Source organism: Sinocyclocheilus grahami, unplaced genomic scaffold (assembly GCF_001515645.1).
Source record: "Sinocyclocheilus grahami isolate Dianchi unplaced genomic scaffold, SAMN03320097.WGS_v1.1 scaffold560.1, whole genome shotgun sequence".
Taxonomy (NCBI): Eukaryota; Metazoa; Chordata; class Actinopteri; order Cypriniformes; family Cyprinidae; genus Sinocyclocheilus; species Sinocyclocheilus grahami.
In genome coordinates this window covers 264,480-280,850 of record NW_015505739.1, presented here as the reverse complement: position 1 = coordinate 280,850, position 16,371 = coordinate 264,480, and the positions used below count along the sequence as shown (strand labels likewise).

The 16,371-nt window shown below is 36.9% G+C and overlaps 1 protein-coding gene across 1 annotated transcript in view; it reads left to right on the top strand.

Annotated features, from left to right (window-relative positions):
* Positions 1-553: 553 nt before the first annotated feature.
* tcf7l1b (transcription factor 7 like 1b) overlaps positions 554-16,371 on the top strand; it is a 65,547-nt gene continuing 49,729 nt past the window's right edge. Inside the window, exons 1-3 of the mRNA XM_016239283.1 lie at positions 554-751; positions 860-932; positions 1,790-1,917. Coding sequence (XP_016094769.1) covers positions 566-751; positions 860-932; positions 1,790-1,917 — 387 coding nt within the window. The 5' untranslated portion in view covers positions 554-565. The remainder of the gene's footprint in view (positions 752-859; positions 933-1,789; positions 1,918-16,371) is intronic.

Genomic DNA, 16,371 nt, shown 5'->3' with positions numbered 1-16,371 from the left:
TTCTGAACTCTTCAACTTGAACCTGTTGCGAAATCTACTTGGTTAAATGTTTCACCTTTAGAAAAAATTCCCAAAATTGTGGATTCCGATTGAAATGATGGGATTTTGCCCGCAAACGTTTGCCGGAAAAGGTAAACATGTATGCACCCTAACAAAACTTTAATTTTGCACAAAACATATTAACAAAAAATGTATTTTGCATAAAGAAAAGCGTGAGATGTGAGTGATTAATTTTACACTTGTTAACTAAAACTTCTTTAGTACGTAATGCCCTATATTTACTGAAATACAGCACGACAAAAAAAAACATTGCAAAAGCATACCATTCAATTTTGTTGTTGCCGCCATGGGTCGCACTGACACGCCCCTTACAAAGCCACAACTCTACAACTTGGGTATAATCTACACTTATGAAATTCCCACTTGTAAATCAACTTTACTTGATTATTCAAGTGTTCTGAACTCATAATTAGCACTTGCATATTTCCGACTCCACATCCAAAGTATCGATATATCGCGAGTATCGAAAGTATCGATACTCAAACCTCGCGAGACGCTCGAGAACATGCCACAGCTTAACGGAGGTGGAGGGGATGAGTTGGGGGCCAACGATGAATTGATCTCATTCAAAGATGAGGGCGAACAAGAGGAGAAAATCTCCGAAAACGTGTCTGCCGAAAGAGATCTGGACGACGTGAAGTCTTCTCTAGTGAACGAGTCGGAAAATAACAGCAGTTCATCCGATTCTGAGGTAAGTCAGACACCACCGCGTGTTGACAGACGCATGGATGTGGTCGTTGCCGTCGGAAAAAATAACTTTTTCGCTTTGTTTTTCTCCGTTCCTCACTCTTTCCTTCAGCAAACCGAGAGGCGCCCTCAACCAAGAGCTGATCTTGAAAGTTATGAGAAAGCCCGAGAGTATTTCACTGAAGGTACGAGCAAGCTTCTGCTATGGCACGCCGATTTAGCAATTATTCATGAAAAACTAGTTTCTGTTTTTGTTACTAGTAGTATCTTTTTCAATGTCACTCATAGCTATTCATTATATAACAGTGCTTTTTAAAAAATAGTGTAACTGCTCTAATAGTTAAGTATCTATTTCAGTAACCTACTTCTAGTTACTATGTATTATTGTGTATAACAATAGTAAAAAAATGTATGCGTTTTCTAATGTAATGTATATTCGTTTTATTTAAACTATGAGGTAATAAAGCAAATAAAGCAACTGAAATTTGTGAGATAACAGTTGTTAAAATGTGATAGATATTAATGTAATAAAAAAATAGGTATTAATATCTAATAAGTTCTGGAATAGATGCTATTATTTAGATTAAAAAAAAATCTACTATGTCATTTACACTTACTAGCAAAACTAAACTTGGTAGCAGAAACCATTAGAATATATATATATATATATATATATATATACTAGTAGGAAGTGAACAGATGATATCTGAACCACAAGTTTACATAGAATTATAGAATAGACATTTTCAAAAGGAAAATTGTGCAGTTTGTTGCCGGTAGCAATTCAGAAAAGTTACTTGCTATTAATGGGTACTAGTGTTTAATGAATAGTTACTAGTGATATTAAAAAAATATATATATATTTTTTACTAACCAATAGTGGATTACAAACAAATATATATAAAAAATACTAGAAACGTATCAGTACAAGTAAAAATATCAGTAATATGAATAAACGTTGAAACAGCTTGCCATACGTGTTCTTTACTTAACTTTTGTGTCCACACATTGATCCCTAATCATTTGTCTCTCCACTGTCAAGCTTTGAGAAGACAGCAAGATGGAGGGTTTTTTAAGAGCCCCCATTATCCAGGCTACCCGTTTCTAATGATCCCAGATCTGACCAATCCTTACTTGTCCAGCGGCGCCTTGTCTCCAAGCGCAAGAACGGTGAGTGCCATTGAACACACTGTGTGCCTCGGTACATCTCTGGAGTTTTTAAGAGGCAGCGAGAAACATCATGTGAGAGTTTATAATGGCCCTCGTACGGAATGAAACCAACATGTTTCCTTATAAAGATTCCATTTGAAAATCCGCACTTATCAACCACTATTTTGAATATTGTAAGGTCGTGTCGCCTTCAGTATCTGCAGTCATGATCATTCAGCTAGATGAGAGCATTAAAAAAGAGCATAAAAAAAGAGTTTTAGTGCTTAAGATTTAGCAGTTCACCACCAGTCAGTTTTTGTAATTTGAAGTTATTTAAGGAATATGCATGTGGAAGTGGATTGCTGATGTCATTTTAGCATTAGTTCATGTTTGAGGCTATTAAACTGTTTAATTGGTTTTAATTGTGTACTTCAGCTGTTTGTCTTGTATTTGACAGATTTCTATTCATTTATTTGTTGCGTAGGAGATCATGTCTAGTTATCGCCACCATTTACTGGATCAGATTTGCCAAAATCTTGCATCTGAAGTACTTTATGGTGTTTTGGCCCCACACTTCGGGGTCTAAATACGCTGAAGATTCCTCATGTTTGTCTGTGAAATGGTTGGCTAATTGATCTAATACCTAGTGAATGTAATTCGGTGCTGTCTGCCACTGGGCTGTAATTAAGCAGTTTCAGGCTGCTTGTTTAGCCTTCTTTAAAATAAGATTAGTCTGGCCGAGCGAAGAGGTCTGTCACAGTGAAATTCTCTCTGGGTGTCCGAGGGCTGCAGAGTTTGCCTGTTCTCTCCCTATAGATGTGTTTGAGTTTTGTGTCCGTGTCTGGGAAATGTTGACTGCCCTTTTAGCCCCAGCATTGGGTCTTTTCAACCCAATTTGCAAAGAACTCAGCAGGCATTCATGTATGGCTTTGCCGCGGTGTTATGCGTCAGCGCTCTGCAGAAAAAGAGAATGAACGGTTGGGTCTTTGAAAGCCTCAACCGGGAGTGTTTTTTGGCTAAACCGTGAGCCATCTCCCCAAATCAACACGTTTTACAGCCATTGTTTATTCCCGAGCTCAAATCCTCCTTCTTTACACTGAATCGCAATGTGATTTGATTGGACCCGGCCAAGCGTTTGAGCGAAAAGTTGCGTTTTCTCCCCCCGCCTCCTCCCTCTAGACACTCGCGCAAGTTTTACTTGGCCTCTCCGTTTCTTTTCACTCGTCCGTACGAGTGCTCCCTCCTTCCAATCTCTTCCATTTAGTTCCTGAGGCGTTAGTCTTACATTGTCATTCTGAGTGAATGCTGATGGCTTCATTGGGATCTCCATAGGCCCTCATTAGCCTAATGGCTGCTTCTTAGTTGCATAGTAGTTGTGGTACCCAGATCCTCTTTTGTTCCTCATTGTTCCTCAACACTATAGAGTGTTGTTGTGTGACGAGCCTATCGCTTAAATTATCCTGAAGGAACATCCCACCCTTAAAATCGCCTCGGGCTGTACCTGCAATGAGCAAACTTTCCTTAACGATTTTTCGCAAAAATCATTCCATCACAGACTCAAATAGTGAATTAATCCAATGTCAGGCACATCTCACGAGCACAGAAGCCCTCTGTTAACTCTAGCATAATGCGCATTAAGGAGCCAAAGGCTAATATGGGCTTACTAGCAAATATTCAGATGGTGGCATTCAGGATAAGGATTAGAAGTCATTTTAATTCGTTTAGCTGATTGGGGACCGTCAAAAGATTTGGTGACAAAAGAAAATGACCCCATAACCCAATGCATCCAGATGTGAGACAAATATCCACGCAAGACTCATCCTGTTTTGAAAAAGAGGCATCTAACTCTTATTATTCCTCACAGTATTCAAATCGCAGGAGTTCATAACCTCCAGACCCCGAGCAGATTGGCGCTCGTGTTTTATCTGAAAGTTCTAGAAATCAGATCATCCCAGAGTAAGAGATATCTCCGACTGAAAAGCAGATCAGGTCTAGCCCCGGACCGAGTCAAATGGGAGGTCATTGAGGCAGATGAGCTTAGCCTGTCAATCAGCACCTCTAGAGCGAGCCGAGCGTCAGACAATGAGTGGTTGGCATACTTCAGATGTTTACACACTAATCTTAAGCTCTCGCTCAGACAGCCTCAGTCACAGCTGACAAAATCACATAAGGAAGTTTCCAAACAAAGCGGAGGAACCCGTCAGAATCTGAATGATCTTCTGTGTTACGCTCAAACAAATGCACAAATGTAGAGTATGTTTGCCAGGGAAAAGCATGAGTCTGTGCTGTATCCTCTTTTTTTATTATTAGGATTATTATTTGAGTAATTTGACAATGTCATTCTAAAAGGTATTCAACCGGTTCAATATGTTTTGTAAAGTAGAGAATCTGAGGAATATAAAAGACTTCAGAGAATGTTCTTTGTCAGAATGAAAGCCATTAAACTTCTACCATGGGATGAAAAATTGAGTCAGAAGAAAAGGTCCCCCCCCCCCCCCCAGAAAATGGGATAAAAAAAAAAGCCCCCCCCCCCCCCATGGCAATTTTTCTTTTCTTATACAGAAAAAAAAATTTAAGTCAGACGTATTTTGGTCTCTTGCTTTTATATGGTGCACTACATATTTGTACCACTGAAAATGCAATGAAATCATTCTCAGGTTCGCTGCATAGATTAGTTTTATATTTATTTTCTTAGCAGACGCTTTTCTAACCAAACCGTCTGTTTGGTTACTACCATAAAGCGCACAAATCATATTACAGGAATCTGAGAATACACAATGCTTGCTAAGGCAGGCCTTGAATGCCAAAGTAAAGCCTGAAGCAGTCGCAAATAGAGTAAACTTGTAATCATGTCGCTTCTAAACTAATATGTACGTTTCTTGTGCTGTTGCTCTGATATCCCTGAGGTGGAATTGAAAAGCTCCTCTGAATTCATAGATTTCATGTAATATTTATAGTTGTAGGAAGGAAAGGTTTGCCAAAGGGAATGTGGAGTTTTGAATACCTGTGGCTTTAGTTAAGAAGTGCAAACAAAGACCGTTGCTTAATCCTTAGAATTTCTTAACATTCTTTAGTGACAGTAACACGCATATAGGCATGCACACGTGACATTGTGATTAATGAGGTTATTGTTGTTGGGTGCTGTTGTTGTTGTAATATATTTAGTGTATGATGTGCTTTGGGATGGAAACTGTCGCAATGATCAACTAGTCTTTTAGATGGATTCCCTTGCTTTCTATTTATTTCTATTTAAAAGCTAAATATTAAAAAGTTTTAATAACCTAAAAAATATTGATTAATGTTTAATAATCTATAAACTTTAACAACAAGCTCACAATTCCATTCAGAATGTGTTTCCACCAGCTGTTTTTGAGCATAAGAACATTTCTTATGTAAACACGGTAACTGACTAGTCAGTTTTGAAATGTGTAATTTTGCACGTCGCTCCTTTGGGGCATTTAAATATCAGTCTGAATGCTGTTGCATCTGTAGGTGGGTAGTGTGTGTGTGTGTGTGTATGTGTATGAGTATGAGACCTACACTTTAATTCAGATAACTAACCTTGAATGCAATTGTGAATGCTTAAGGCCTTCATCACGTATTAATGAAATAAATCCGTCAAAAGAAAGAAAAAAAATTCCACCCCCACCAAAAACAAATTTTCTTTAAGTGTTTTGAGGCCTGATAGTCAGATCCACAAGATTAGCCATTGAGCAGTTCAGACCTCAAACTTCTTTTTTGACATTTTACATTTCTATTCATGTAGCGGTGAGGGCAACAGTCCAGATAACTTTGGAAAAGCATTGTGAAAAAGACGGCATTAGTAAAAAAGGAAAAGCAAACAGTGAAAAAGAGCTGAGAAGAGGACATAAATAAGTGGAAGATAGAAAGAAACCGAGGTATGAAGTGACAGAAGGGAAAGATGTGGGGAAACACAGGCGTGCAGATTTCTCATAATTGATTTAGGGCCTGCTCCGAGCTGACATTCCTCAATAATCCAGTGGGACTGTTTTTAAGGATCGAGTGTGGCGGCCAACCAGCTCTGCTCTTCTCAATGCTTGTCACTGAGATGAATGCTCAAGCCTGGCTCGAGGAATCGTCTGCTAGGGGTGTTGGAAATGGATATGTTGAGTATATGCACAATGCTTTTGTTGGCGAAGTAAAATTTAGCCACATTGTGAAAATTAAGTACACTTATATGTGGCTTCCTAAAAATGTGAGGCGTTAGAAAAGTGTCAAAATCCTTCCTAATTTTAAAAATTGCAAGTATGAGACAGATTGTAAAGATATGAGAACTTTGGTGCTTATTTGAGCAAAATGTGTTTAAATAACATTTATCTACGTTGTGAATCTTATGATTATTTAAATGCACTTTCATGTGTCCATTACAGTTTCTAGTGTGGCATTAGAAAAGTGTCAATCCTTCTTTAGTTGCAAATATGTGACCCTGAACCACAAAACCAGTCATAAGTAGCACGGGTATATTTGTAGCAATAGCCAAAAATACATTGTATGGTTCAAAATTATCGATTTTTTTAAATTCCAAAAATCATTAGGATATTAAGTAAAGATCATGTATGCATATATTTTGTACATTTCCTACCGTAAATATATCAAAACGTAATTTTTGATTAGTAATATCATGCATTGCTAAGAACTTCATTTGGACAACTTTAAAGACGATTTTCTCAATATTTAGATTTTTTTTGCACCCTCAGATTCCAGATTTTCAAATAGTTGTTTCTCAGCCAAATATTGTCCTGTCCTAACAAACCATACATCAATGTATTCAGCTTTCAGATAATGTATAAATCTCAATTTCAGAAAATTGACCCATATGACTAGTTTTGTGGTCCAGGGTCACGTATGAGATTCTGAACGCATAAGATGGATCATATTGAACTTTGGTGCTCAATTGGGCAAAATGAGTTCAAATCCAGCTCGCAACACATCAAAAAGCCAAAAACAAAGTTCTGTCAGTATAGACAGTCAAAGATAATCAAAGATAAACAGTCATTGTCCTGTATTACAACCTGTTCCCTGTACAAACTGCAGCAATGCTTCTCTTCATGTTGATGACAGGTTTTGACACGGTGCGTAATAATGTGTTGTAAACACACTGAATGGATTCAGTCCTAAATGTTTTTCAGAGGCTTGTGGCGTTTCCTAACATTGTATTTTAATGCACATTTACATGCTGAAATGATTTTCTGGTCAAGTCTTCGCTCTCCTGGAAAAGCCATTGAAAGACTTGGATCGTAATCGGTTTTCAGACTCCTTTTTCATTTGATTTCGGTCTCTACCTTCCAACGCAAAAGCTTTGAGCACAATCCCGTGTTGTTTTAACGCAGTCGGGTTTTGGGCCCGAACAAGGAACCAAGTGACTCGCCAAACCTTGTAACTGTGGCGCCCACATCAGCAAACAAACACACCTCAGTGGAAACACATTTTAAACTGTTTAGTCTTGTCTTTTGGGGAAGAATAGCACAGGGCACACGCGCACACAAACACACGCTTTTGTAATGCCTGAGCATGTCGTCACAGCTCAGGCCACATGTCTTTTACGGCGTTCTAGGCCTCCGCTGGGCATTTTTCCACATTCAGGTGTTCTCACTCTGCCAGCAGCTCTTAGCACTTCAAATCTTTGAGACACAGTTGAGTCAATCGTGCTATCGTTGGTGTGCGCGTGTGTGGTTTTTTTTAATGTCCATTTCTTGTGTGAGTAAACAGTTAGTGTGTATTCAAGACACCGGAATTTTAGCAGATCTGCTCTATACATTGAAAGTGAATGGGGACGGATGCTTTCGAGCGCCAAAAATAACAGAGAAAACAGTAAAAGTAATTAGTAGACTTGGAATACAACACATGTCATATGTACTATGAATGGTGATTTTTGACATTTTTGGACTTGTGCAGCCCCTGGTCACCATTCACTGTAATGGAAAAGAGCAGCGTGAACATTCTTCTAAACATCTGCTTTTATTATTCAATAAGAGAGGGCTTAGGTTTGGACTGATTTGAGGGTGAGTAAATGATGAACAGTTTCTTTGTCTTCTGCCTGTACATTGTGTGTAACTGTACCTTCAACAGACTGAACATTATGCTTACACCCCAAACGTGTGTGTTTGCTCACCAGTGAGCGACAGAGAGATCTGTTGATGGCAACCTGAAATGTAGTTGCCAAATGTTCTCTTTGTTGATCCTGGTGTCACAACTGTGTAAACAGTCTTGACTGATTTCTACATGTTTTCTCCAACCTTTTAAAACAATCTACTTTCCTACGGTCAATGTGTGACATTTGACTAAAGGAACATGTCTTGGAATATAATTGCATGCTTTTGTTCATGCTTTTCCATTAGATGTTTGAGGAGACAACTAGTAGAATTTTAGTCAGAGTAGTATTTCAACTGATGCAAATAAATGGCTGTGAGGGATAAAAATTAAGTGTTTAATATGTCGTGATTTCTTAAAGTCCTATTTCACATCTAATCTCGTGATTTATTGTCCAGTGTAATTGTTTTGGACCCTTTGGAAAATCTGGTTTTGCTAGTCATTAGTTGGTCATTAACTGTTTAACCACGCACTAAATGAAAGTTTGACCATCTAACGCTAGTATAAATTACTGGGAAGTGGTTTAATATTGGTCTTAGATGGTCCACTTTGGACCAGATACAAGACTGCAGCCTTACGAAGCTGGTTATTCCAGCAGTGGAAAGACGTATTTCAGTAATATTTAATGACGTTTTGGGCCTCATCTATAAAACACAAGCTTATCAAATTTGTGTATTACATTCATAAATCCATTGAGTAAAGTGTTAAATGGATAGTTCACCCAAAAACCCATAAGACATAAGCTCATCTTTGAAACACAGATAAATATATTTTTTATATTTTTGCATCTTTTTTTGTCCATCCATTGAAAGTACACGTAATCAAAACCTTAACACATTACAAAGTACAAAAAGATCTGTATGAATCGAGCAAGCCTTCTAAATCGATGAACAGATTTAATTAACTGTTATTCACATATACAGTATAAGCACTGATCAATTTACATACTGAATGCATCAAATATGGGTTTGGAAGGACATTGAGTAAACCATGACTTTTGAGTTTCTCGAATAATGATTGAAGCTCAATAAACAGGTTGCATTTCTGTCCTTCACAGATTTTTACTTTAGCGTTGAAGCGTTGAGTTTTTTGAAAAGATGTTGCACAATACAAAGCAACAAACTTCTGTTGAAGAAACTTTTCTCAGTCATGTTGAAGGTCCTTGTCAAACATAAACTCTCCTTAAACCCATCAAAAACTACCAGTGCATCGTGCGAGCGTGTCCGTGCGCACTGTACTTTTTGAATTGTGTGAAACACTGCCAGCCTTGGCCTTCCCTCCTCCTTCCTTTCTCTTAGGAGAGCGGGAGTTGGCGTCGACCCCTTCTGCCACCCATAGCTTGCCCATCATCCCTCCCTCTGTTCCGTCCCTGCCATTACATATTCTGTTTATAGCCTTCACTGGCTTTTCAAGAGCCGGGCCCTTCAGGAGAGATTCATCCCCCCGTGAGGACTGGCAAACCAACCATCCCTCTCTCACACACACACACACACACACACACACACACACTCGCTACGTTCAGTGACATCAATGAGAAGGCCTTTGAAGCTTTTGGGATGAGCATGTGTATAAATGTATTTTTTCATCAATTTATTAATCTGAAGCAGGCGCTTCGGAGTCGGCCAGGTTCAGACAGAAGCGGCACTTTGAGACGCCCATTTTAATTCCGCTCTGGGATGTTTTTGACAAGACACCAGTTGTTTATTCGATCTTTAAAGTCTATTTCAGACTCTCAGCGGACTGTGGTGCTTATTTCCAGTAATACACATATATATCAGGGACTGGTACAGTAACTCGTGTTGTTTTTCTTTGCCTGAAACCAGCTTTTCATAAACAAGTGCGTAAGTAGATTCGGAGTAGATATTTATCACATTGGGTGGCCACATGAATGGAAATTTGTGTGAAAGATTGGGAATTTGTGTCACAACAGGTTCGAGTTGGTCACGTGAATTTGCCAGAAAATGGTTTGATTTGAAAATTACTTCTGTGATTCATACTTGGGGCCCCATGAAATCCATTTTATTTTTTTTCCAAATTCCATTTTTTCCCATTTTAATTTATCTGGATTACACTTTTTTTCCATTTAAATTTTTCTAGTCTCTAATGGTTCAAATAAATTTTATTAATCAAAAAGCGTCTACTTAATTGAAATCATTAAACGTACACAACTGAACAGCAATTTATGAAAAGTAAAAAAAAAAAAAACATTAAGGCTCTATGAAGTATGTTTTTATTTTTTTTTGTCATGGTTATATTTTTGTATTCTGTTTTCCATTAGTTTTCTGGATTCCATTTTAATGGTTTCATAAAATTTTAATAAACAAAAGCATCTATAAATACCCCCCCCCCCCATTCCTTGAAAAATAATTTTTTAATAATAATTGTATTATTAGTTGTAGTACTATCATTACATTCACTAATATATTTTTGTAACAATTTCTTCAGGTTAAACCGAACTTTTATTTTGACGAGTTGCTGTGAAGACATTTAGGTTTCTGTTTATAAATGATATGACGATAGTTTTACTCAAAAGAAACGGTAAAATGCTCATGAAGTGACTCTCAGAGCTAGGGCTGGGTATCGTTCAAAAATGTTCGATATTGATACCGATACCTTGACTTCGATACCGGTTCCTGAACGATACTTTTTCCGATACCAATTTTATGAAATCTATTTGAACAAGATTACATTATCTAAAAAAAAAAACTTTGGTTTTATTTTTCAGCTTGTTGATGTTTATACAGACTCAAAGCCACTGCACAAAGGAACAAAATGTAACAAACAAAAAATCAGTGCAAATTTGTTGTGGGGGGGGGGCTCTATGGTATCGAGCTTATATATATATATATATATGTATGTATATGTGCGTTTAGTTTTTTGTGCAAATTATTTATTCTATTCCCACTAATCTCATTAATACTTTCATTTCAAATTCTTACATTTGATCAATAAATTCAATTGACACTGAAAAATACAACTGCATTAAATAATTATTATGAGATTATTTTAAATATTTTTTAATATACAAACAAGAAATTATGGTGGAAATGATACTTTTCAACTAAATTAAAACGCCAGTAGGTGCCAGTAGTGAGCGTTTAATGAGTGAGTCATTGAGTCGTTTTTTCAAACGATTCGTTCAAACGGCAGATTCATCAGATGTTTATGCATGGGCTAATGAAACTTTGACTCAACCGATTCGTTCAAAACACGGAATCAAGCCGCAATGAAATCGTCTGGTTGCTGTGATCATGTTACTTGTCTGGCATTAATGAAGCGTTAATGTCAAGCCCTGGAGTCTATAACGTTAACGGCCCCCGGCCCAATTTAAACCCTGGTCTTATGTAGCATGATGCTACAGTGTGCATGAATGGTCACATAACACGCGCTTTCGGTCTTGTAGTATGAACAGACATCTTCATATGATTGGAACTCTACACAGCTCCCACGCTACTCTCCATTGGAAATTAATGACTTTCGGTCTGTCGCTTGTCGGAGATAGTGGAAAGCCGACTTGAAACGCAGTGGAAACGCCAGTATGACGAGGATCGTTTTCATTTTAAAACAAAAGTGCACCAGTGTAAATGTAGCCTTACAGCTACGGGGGCTGGGACGCATTCACACTAAATCCTCACGTGTGAGCCACATCTCTTGAGTGTCACAGTCGCGGACCGACTGTGCAGACCTATCGGTGTATTAGGGCTAGGCTATAGTAAGATACCATGAGCAGACTGCTCCGTACGTTTTCGCATCGCTCTCGCGGATGACAAACACTGATCGATCTGCACCTCACTGACGTTGATGAGATTAACCCCTTAGGTATCGAAATTTAGTACCGAATGACGAGACGTTTTTCGATACTCTATAGTATCGAGGCAATTCGGTCGGTGCCTAAAAAGTATCGAACTCGATATCCAGCCCTAGTCAGAGCAGTTCAAGAGATTGTTCATGTGTTCATATTTTGAGGCTGCAGAGGCTGATTTGATTTAAAATTTGGCAAATTCCATGACATTCCACATTATACAGTAAATTGTTTTTATAACCAAATTCTGCGATTCTGTCCGCGTTTTCTGCATCACAGACCCTACATGCATTGCTACAGTATTGACAATACACAATGGACCTTCTTGCCCTCGGAATTTCGCCAAATTGTCACTAATGTGACCACAGTTTAACTGTTCACTTTTTTCCCCGTGTTAGTTTTGCTCAATTTAGGGGAGCTGGCTAAAATCAACATTAGCTCAGCAAATACACCCACTAACCACTATGATCTAACATTAAAAATTACGGCTAAAACCAGGATGGCTGCATAAGGATACAGTGACTTTAGAGGGACCTTCATTACTGTGGGAGTTGATTTGTTAGTTCAGTGTCTATATTTGTTAGCTGGTGGTGTAGTGGGCGTTTTCAAACAGTTTACTTCTTGTGATGGTATGCTCTCAAAGACCTGGCTCCGTCTCACTGATGGAATATTCCAGATGTGTCTCTGTTAGCGGTCTATAGAGACTTTTCTATGAGAGCGATACATTTATTGAGTGTGATTTGAAGAGTGACACTCCCCTAAATTTTTAGACCTTAGTCAGGAATGATGTCATATTCAAAGTAATGTGAACACAAATGTGTGGAGGACTAGTAGTGTCGCTTAAAATAAAAATGAATCCATCAATTATCAATGTGTTCAAAAATAAAAAGTAAATTTCAAAGTTATATTATTATAACTGAAGATATTTCAGTGTTACATCACTGTACAAAATGCTTCTGTGATTAGTTACAACTTAAAATTTGTTAAGCTAACTTAACTTAAATATCCAAATAAAAAAGTTAACCAAATTTATAATTTTAAGTCAAGCATGAACATTTACTTTAAATTAAAACAATGGATTACTACTTAATATTTCATTTTCAGTTGTGATAATTAATTGCAGCAATAATTTTTTTTATAGTGATGTAACTGTCTATAAAAAAACTTTTTTTTTCATTTTATTTGTCAAATAATTGTTAAATGTATTGAAAAGTGATCTATGAATAGTAGTTTCATTAAACTCATGTAACAGCATCTTTAAACATGAATATAATAGTTTTATCTAATGTCAAATATATAATATATAAATTCAAAAATAAAAAAGATGATAATTTTAAGTGGTTCTGCTCATCTACTATTAAAAATGAGGCCCTCCAAGTATTATTTTATTATTATTTATTTACTATTTTAGTAGTTATTAATATTTTGAATTACCTTTTATTTTCAGTTTTCATTTTCATTTGTTTTAGTCATTTTATTTACTTTTGCCCTTTTTATTCAGTTCGATTTTAAAAAATATATATTTCTATTTTGCTTTAACATATATATTAATATTTTTAATTGCAGTATTAGTTTTAGTATTTTTATTTCAGTTGCCAAGGTAACATTTCTCATTCGTGTTTGAATATTTTTCTCATATTTAGATTTAATTTCAGCTTTTTTTATAATTAATAAAAACTTTTAAAATAGATATAGTTAACAGTAACGACACTGGTTATGAGGGATGAAAGAACAATGCATTCAACAATTTGTCATATTGACCTACACCAGCATGAATGTTTGCCATTCACACCCATAGGGAAATGTATACCTCGGTACACAAGGACTCGGCCTAAACACTAGCCCTCTACAATGTGGAAAATGCTTGAGAAAACAATGCAATGCACTTCGTGTTGGTCCAACAAGAAATCACAGCTGCTCACAGGTCAAAAGTAAAGCCGACCATGATGAAATATAGGCCTGTTTTTCTGTGCATGTTATAGAGTTCATGCTTGTTGTATGTCAAACTAATACCGTCTCGTCATGTGCACTTTAAGAATACAAATATGCGTGCATGCACTTATCATATGTCCTGCTAATACCCACTTGCCCCCTCTAGGCTGTGTGGTATCAGTGTTAGACCAAGTTAAAGCCCCCAACCGGTGGGCCAAGGTTAACCCCCTGTGGGCTGGAGGGGTGTGGGGGTCATCCATCTCTCTTCAGGGTGATAAGGGCTCTTTGGCTGATTGATAGCAGGGCTCCGCACACCCTCCACCCCCTCGACTACAGCAGGTCCCCTCTGGATCATGTGTGGCCCCTCACGTGGAGACCAGGGTTTTATTTCACATTAAGAGCCATCAGTGCTCTTAAAACCAGAACACTAAGTGCTGGAGTGTACGCTAATAAAATCTGATTGTGAGCGAAGGGGGGTGTGAGCGAGGGCAACTCCCCCAACCAAGACCTTCATCAGTCTGGTATTCCAAGCAGATGGTTTCAGTTAAAGCTTAGCGGAGAGAGTTGGAAAGAGGAGGCAGAGTGGGCCTGACATGCTGCACAGTTGGTGGGTGGAAGGAGGGAAAAGTGATAGTGATTATAAGGAAATAAGTAAAAGGGAAGGGGGTGAACGAGAGGAAAAGTGGAAGTGTGGATGGAAGAAATATTACACCTAGTTCTTTCACTGTTGCATGAAAAATGGGATGACAAAGTTGTTTCTAAATGGAAATTGGGTGTGATGGTACATGAAAGATGTGTATTCGTAAATGTTTCTGCATATTTGACATTTTTATATTGTCCTGTGTTGATGGATCAGACTGATTTGCTTAAGTTAAGTAATGATAATATGTTGGAATTTAATCTGCACTACCCACAATCCTGAAGTGGGCAACACCTTGAATTCAATCAATCACTGAAGCTGAATACCAAACAACTACTCCGAAACTCCAACTCCCATGATGCATTGCAAATAGAGATGCACAATATTATCGGACCAAAATCGGAATCGTCCGATAATGAATTTAAATGTAAATATCGGCATCTGCCCGATATGAAAAATTATGCTGATATGTTTTGCCGATAAGAGGAATACATTAACTCACATGTGCTCAGGGTGTGCTAGCGATTAGATCATGTCAACGGTGTGGCTCATTCTTAAGGCAAAGTTTTGCCTGAATGATGATTAGATTTACTGTTTTGGATCGCTGCATTTAAACTGAGAATGCAGGTATAGAATGACGCGTTAGGAGTGCGATAGAGTCAACAGTAATACCACGTGCAGCGGCAGCAACGGTAGCCTCCCCGGGGTCCTAATGCCTGCTCCGTAAGGAGTTTTAATTCTGTAGGGTGCACTGTTGGCCTACTTCTATTAAAATGAAGCAAAATACACAAATAATAATTAGACTGTGTTTCTGATTAAATAAAGCAGTAATTGATGCCATAAAATCATGAGTATGTATTGATTTAAAGGTCAGAAACTATAGCTTACATGAACACAAAAAATATTACAAACATGAAACTTAAATTAAATAACTATGTATGCTGATTTATTAATGAATGTGTAATATGTTACATATTTTTAAACAAATTATGAGCTCTAAAAAATGTTCAGAGTTTTTACACCTCTTTTGCTTTAGACCATTTACAAATGTTAAATCTTAAAATAAGATGTTAAGGTTACCACTGCATCTTTCTGAAAAAAAAGCAGCGATTGAATATAGTTAATTTATTTTCAAATCTTCATTGTACTGTCATTATAAAAGAACTTCATTATTGTTTTTTTAATTCTAACAAATAAGTTCTTGTTAAAAACTAACCAAAATAATTTAAATAACAAAATAAAAAATAGTTATACAAATAATTTGAAACTTCCAAACAAACTGACATCGGTATCGGCATCGGCTATCTGCCAAAATGAGCTGAAAAATATCGGCATATCGGATATCGGCAAAAATCCAATATCGTGCATCCCTAATTGCGAACATTATTGAATAAGACTCTCTTTAAGCATCTCGGTACTGTTCAAAAGTTGTTCTTATGCTCTTGAAGGCTGCATTTTTTTTTTACAGTAAAACAACAATATTGTTAAATAGTATTGCAATTTAAAATATCTGTTTTCAATTTGAATATACACTTGTCAACATTTGAATTGGATCAAAACCTTTCATCAAAGTTGTCTTAAAACCAAAATGCGTTCTTGTCTTAGGACAACTTTGGTTAACTTTTTTGATCCACATCGAATGTTGACTACTGTATTTAAAATTTAATTTATTCATGTGATGCAAAGCAGCATCATTCCTCCAGTCTTCAGTGTCACATGATCTTTCAGAAATCATTCTAATATACTGAATTGCTGCTCAGAAAGATTTGTTATCAATGTTAAAAACAGTTGTGCTGCTTCATATCCTGCTTTAACTGTCAAAAAATTATTTTATTCTGTTTATTTATTTACTGGAGCTTTTGATCAATTTAATGCATCTTTGCTTTAGTGACCCCGATCTTTTAAACAGAAGTGTGTATGTATGTATGTATATATATATATATATATATATATATATATATATATATATATATATATTTTTTTTTTTTTT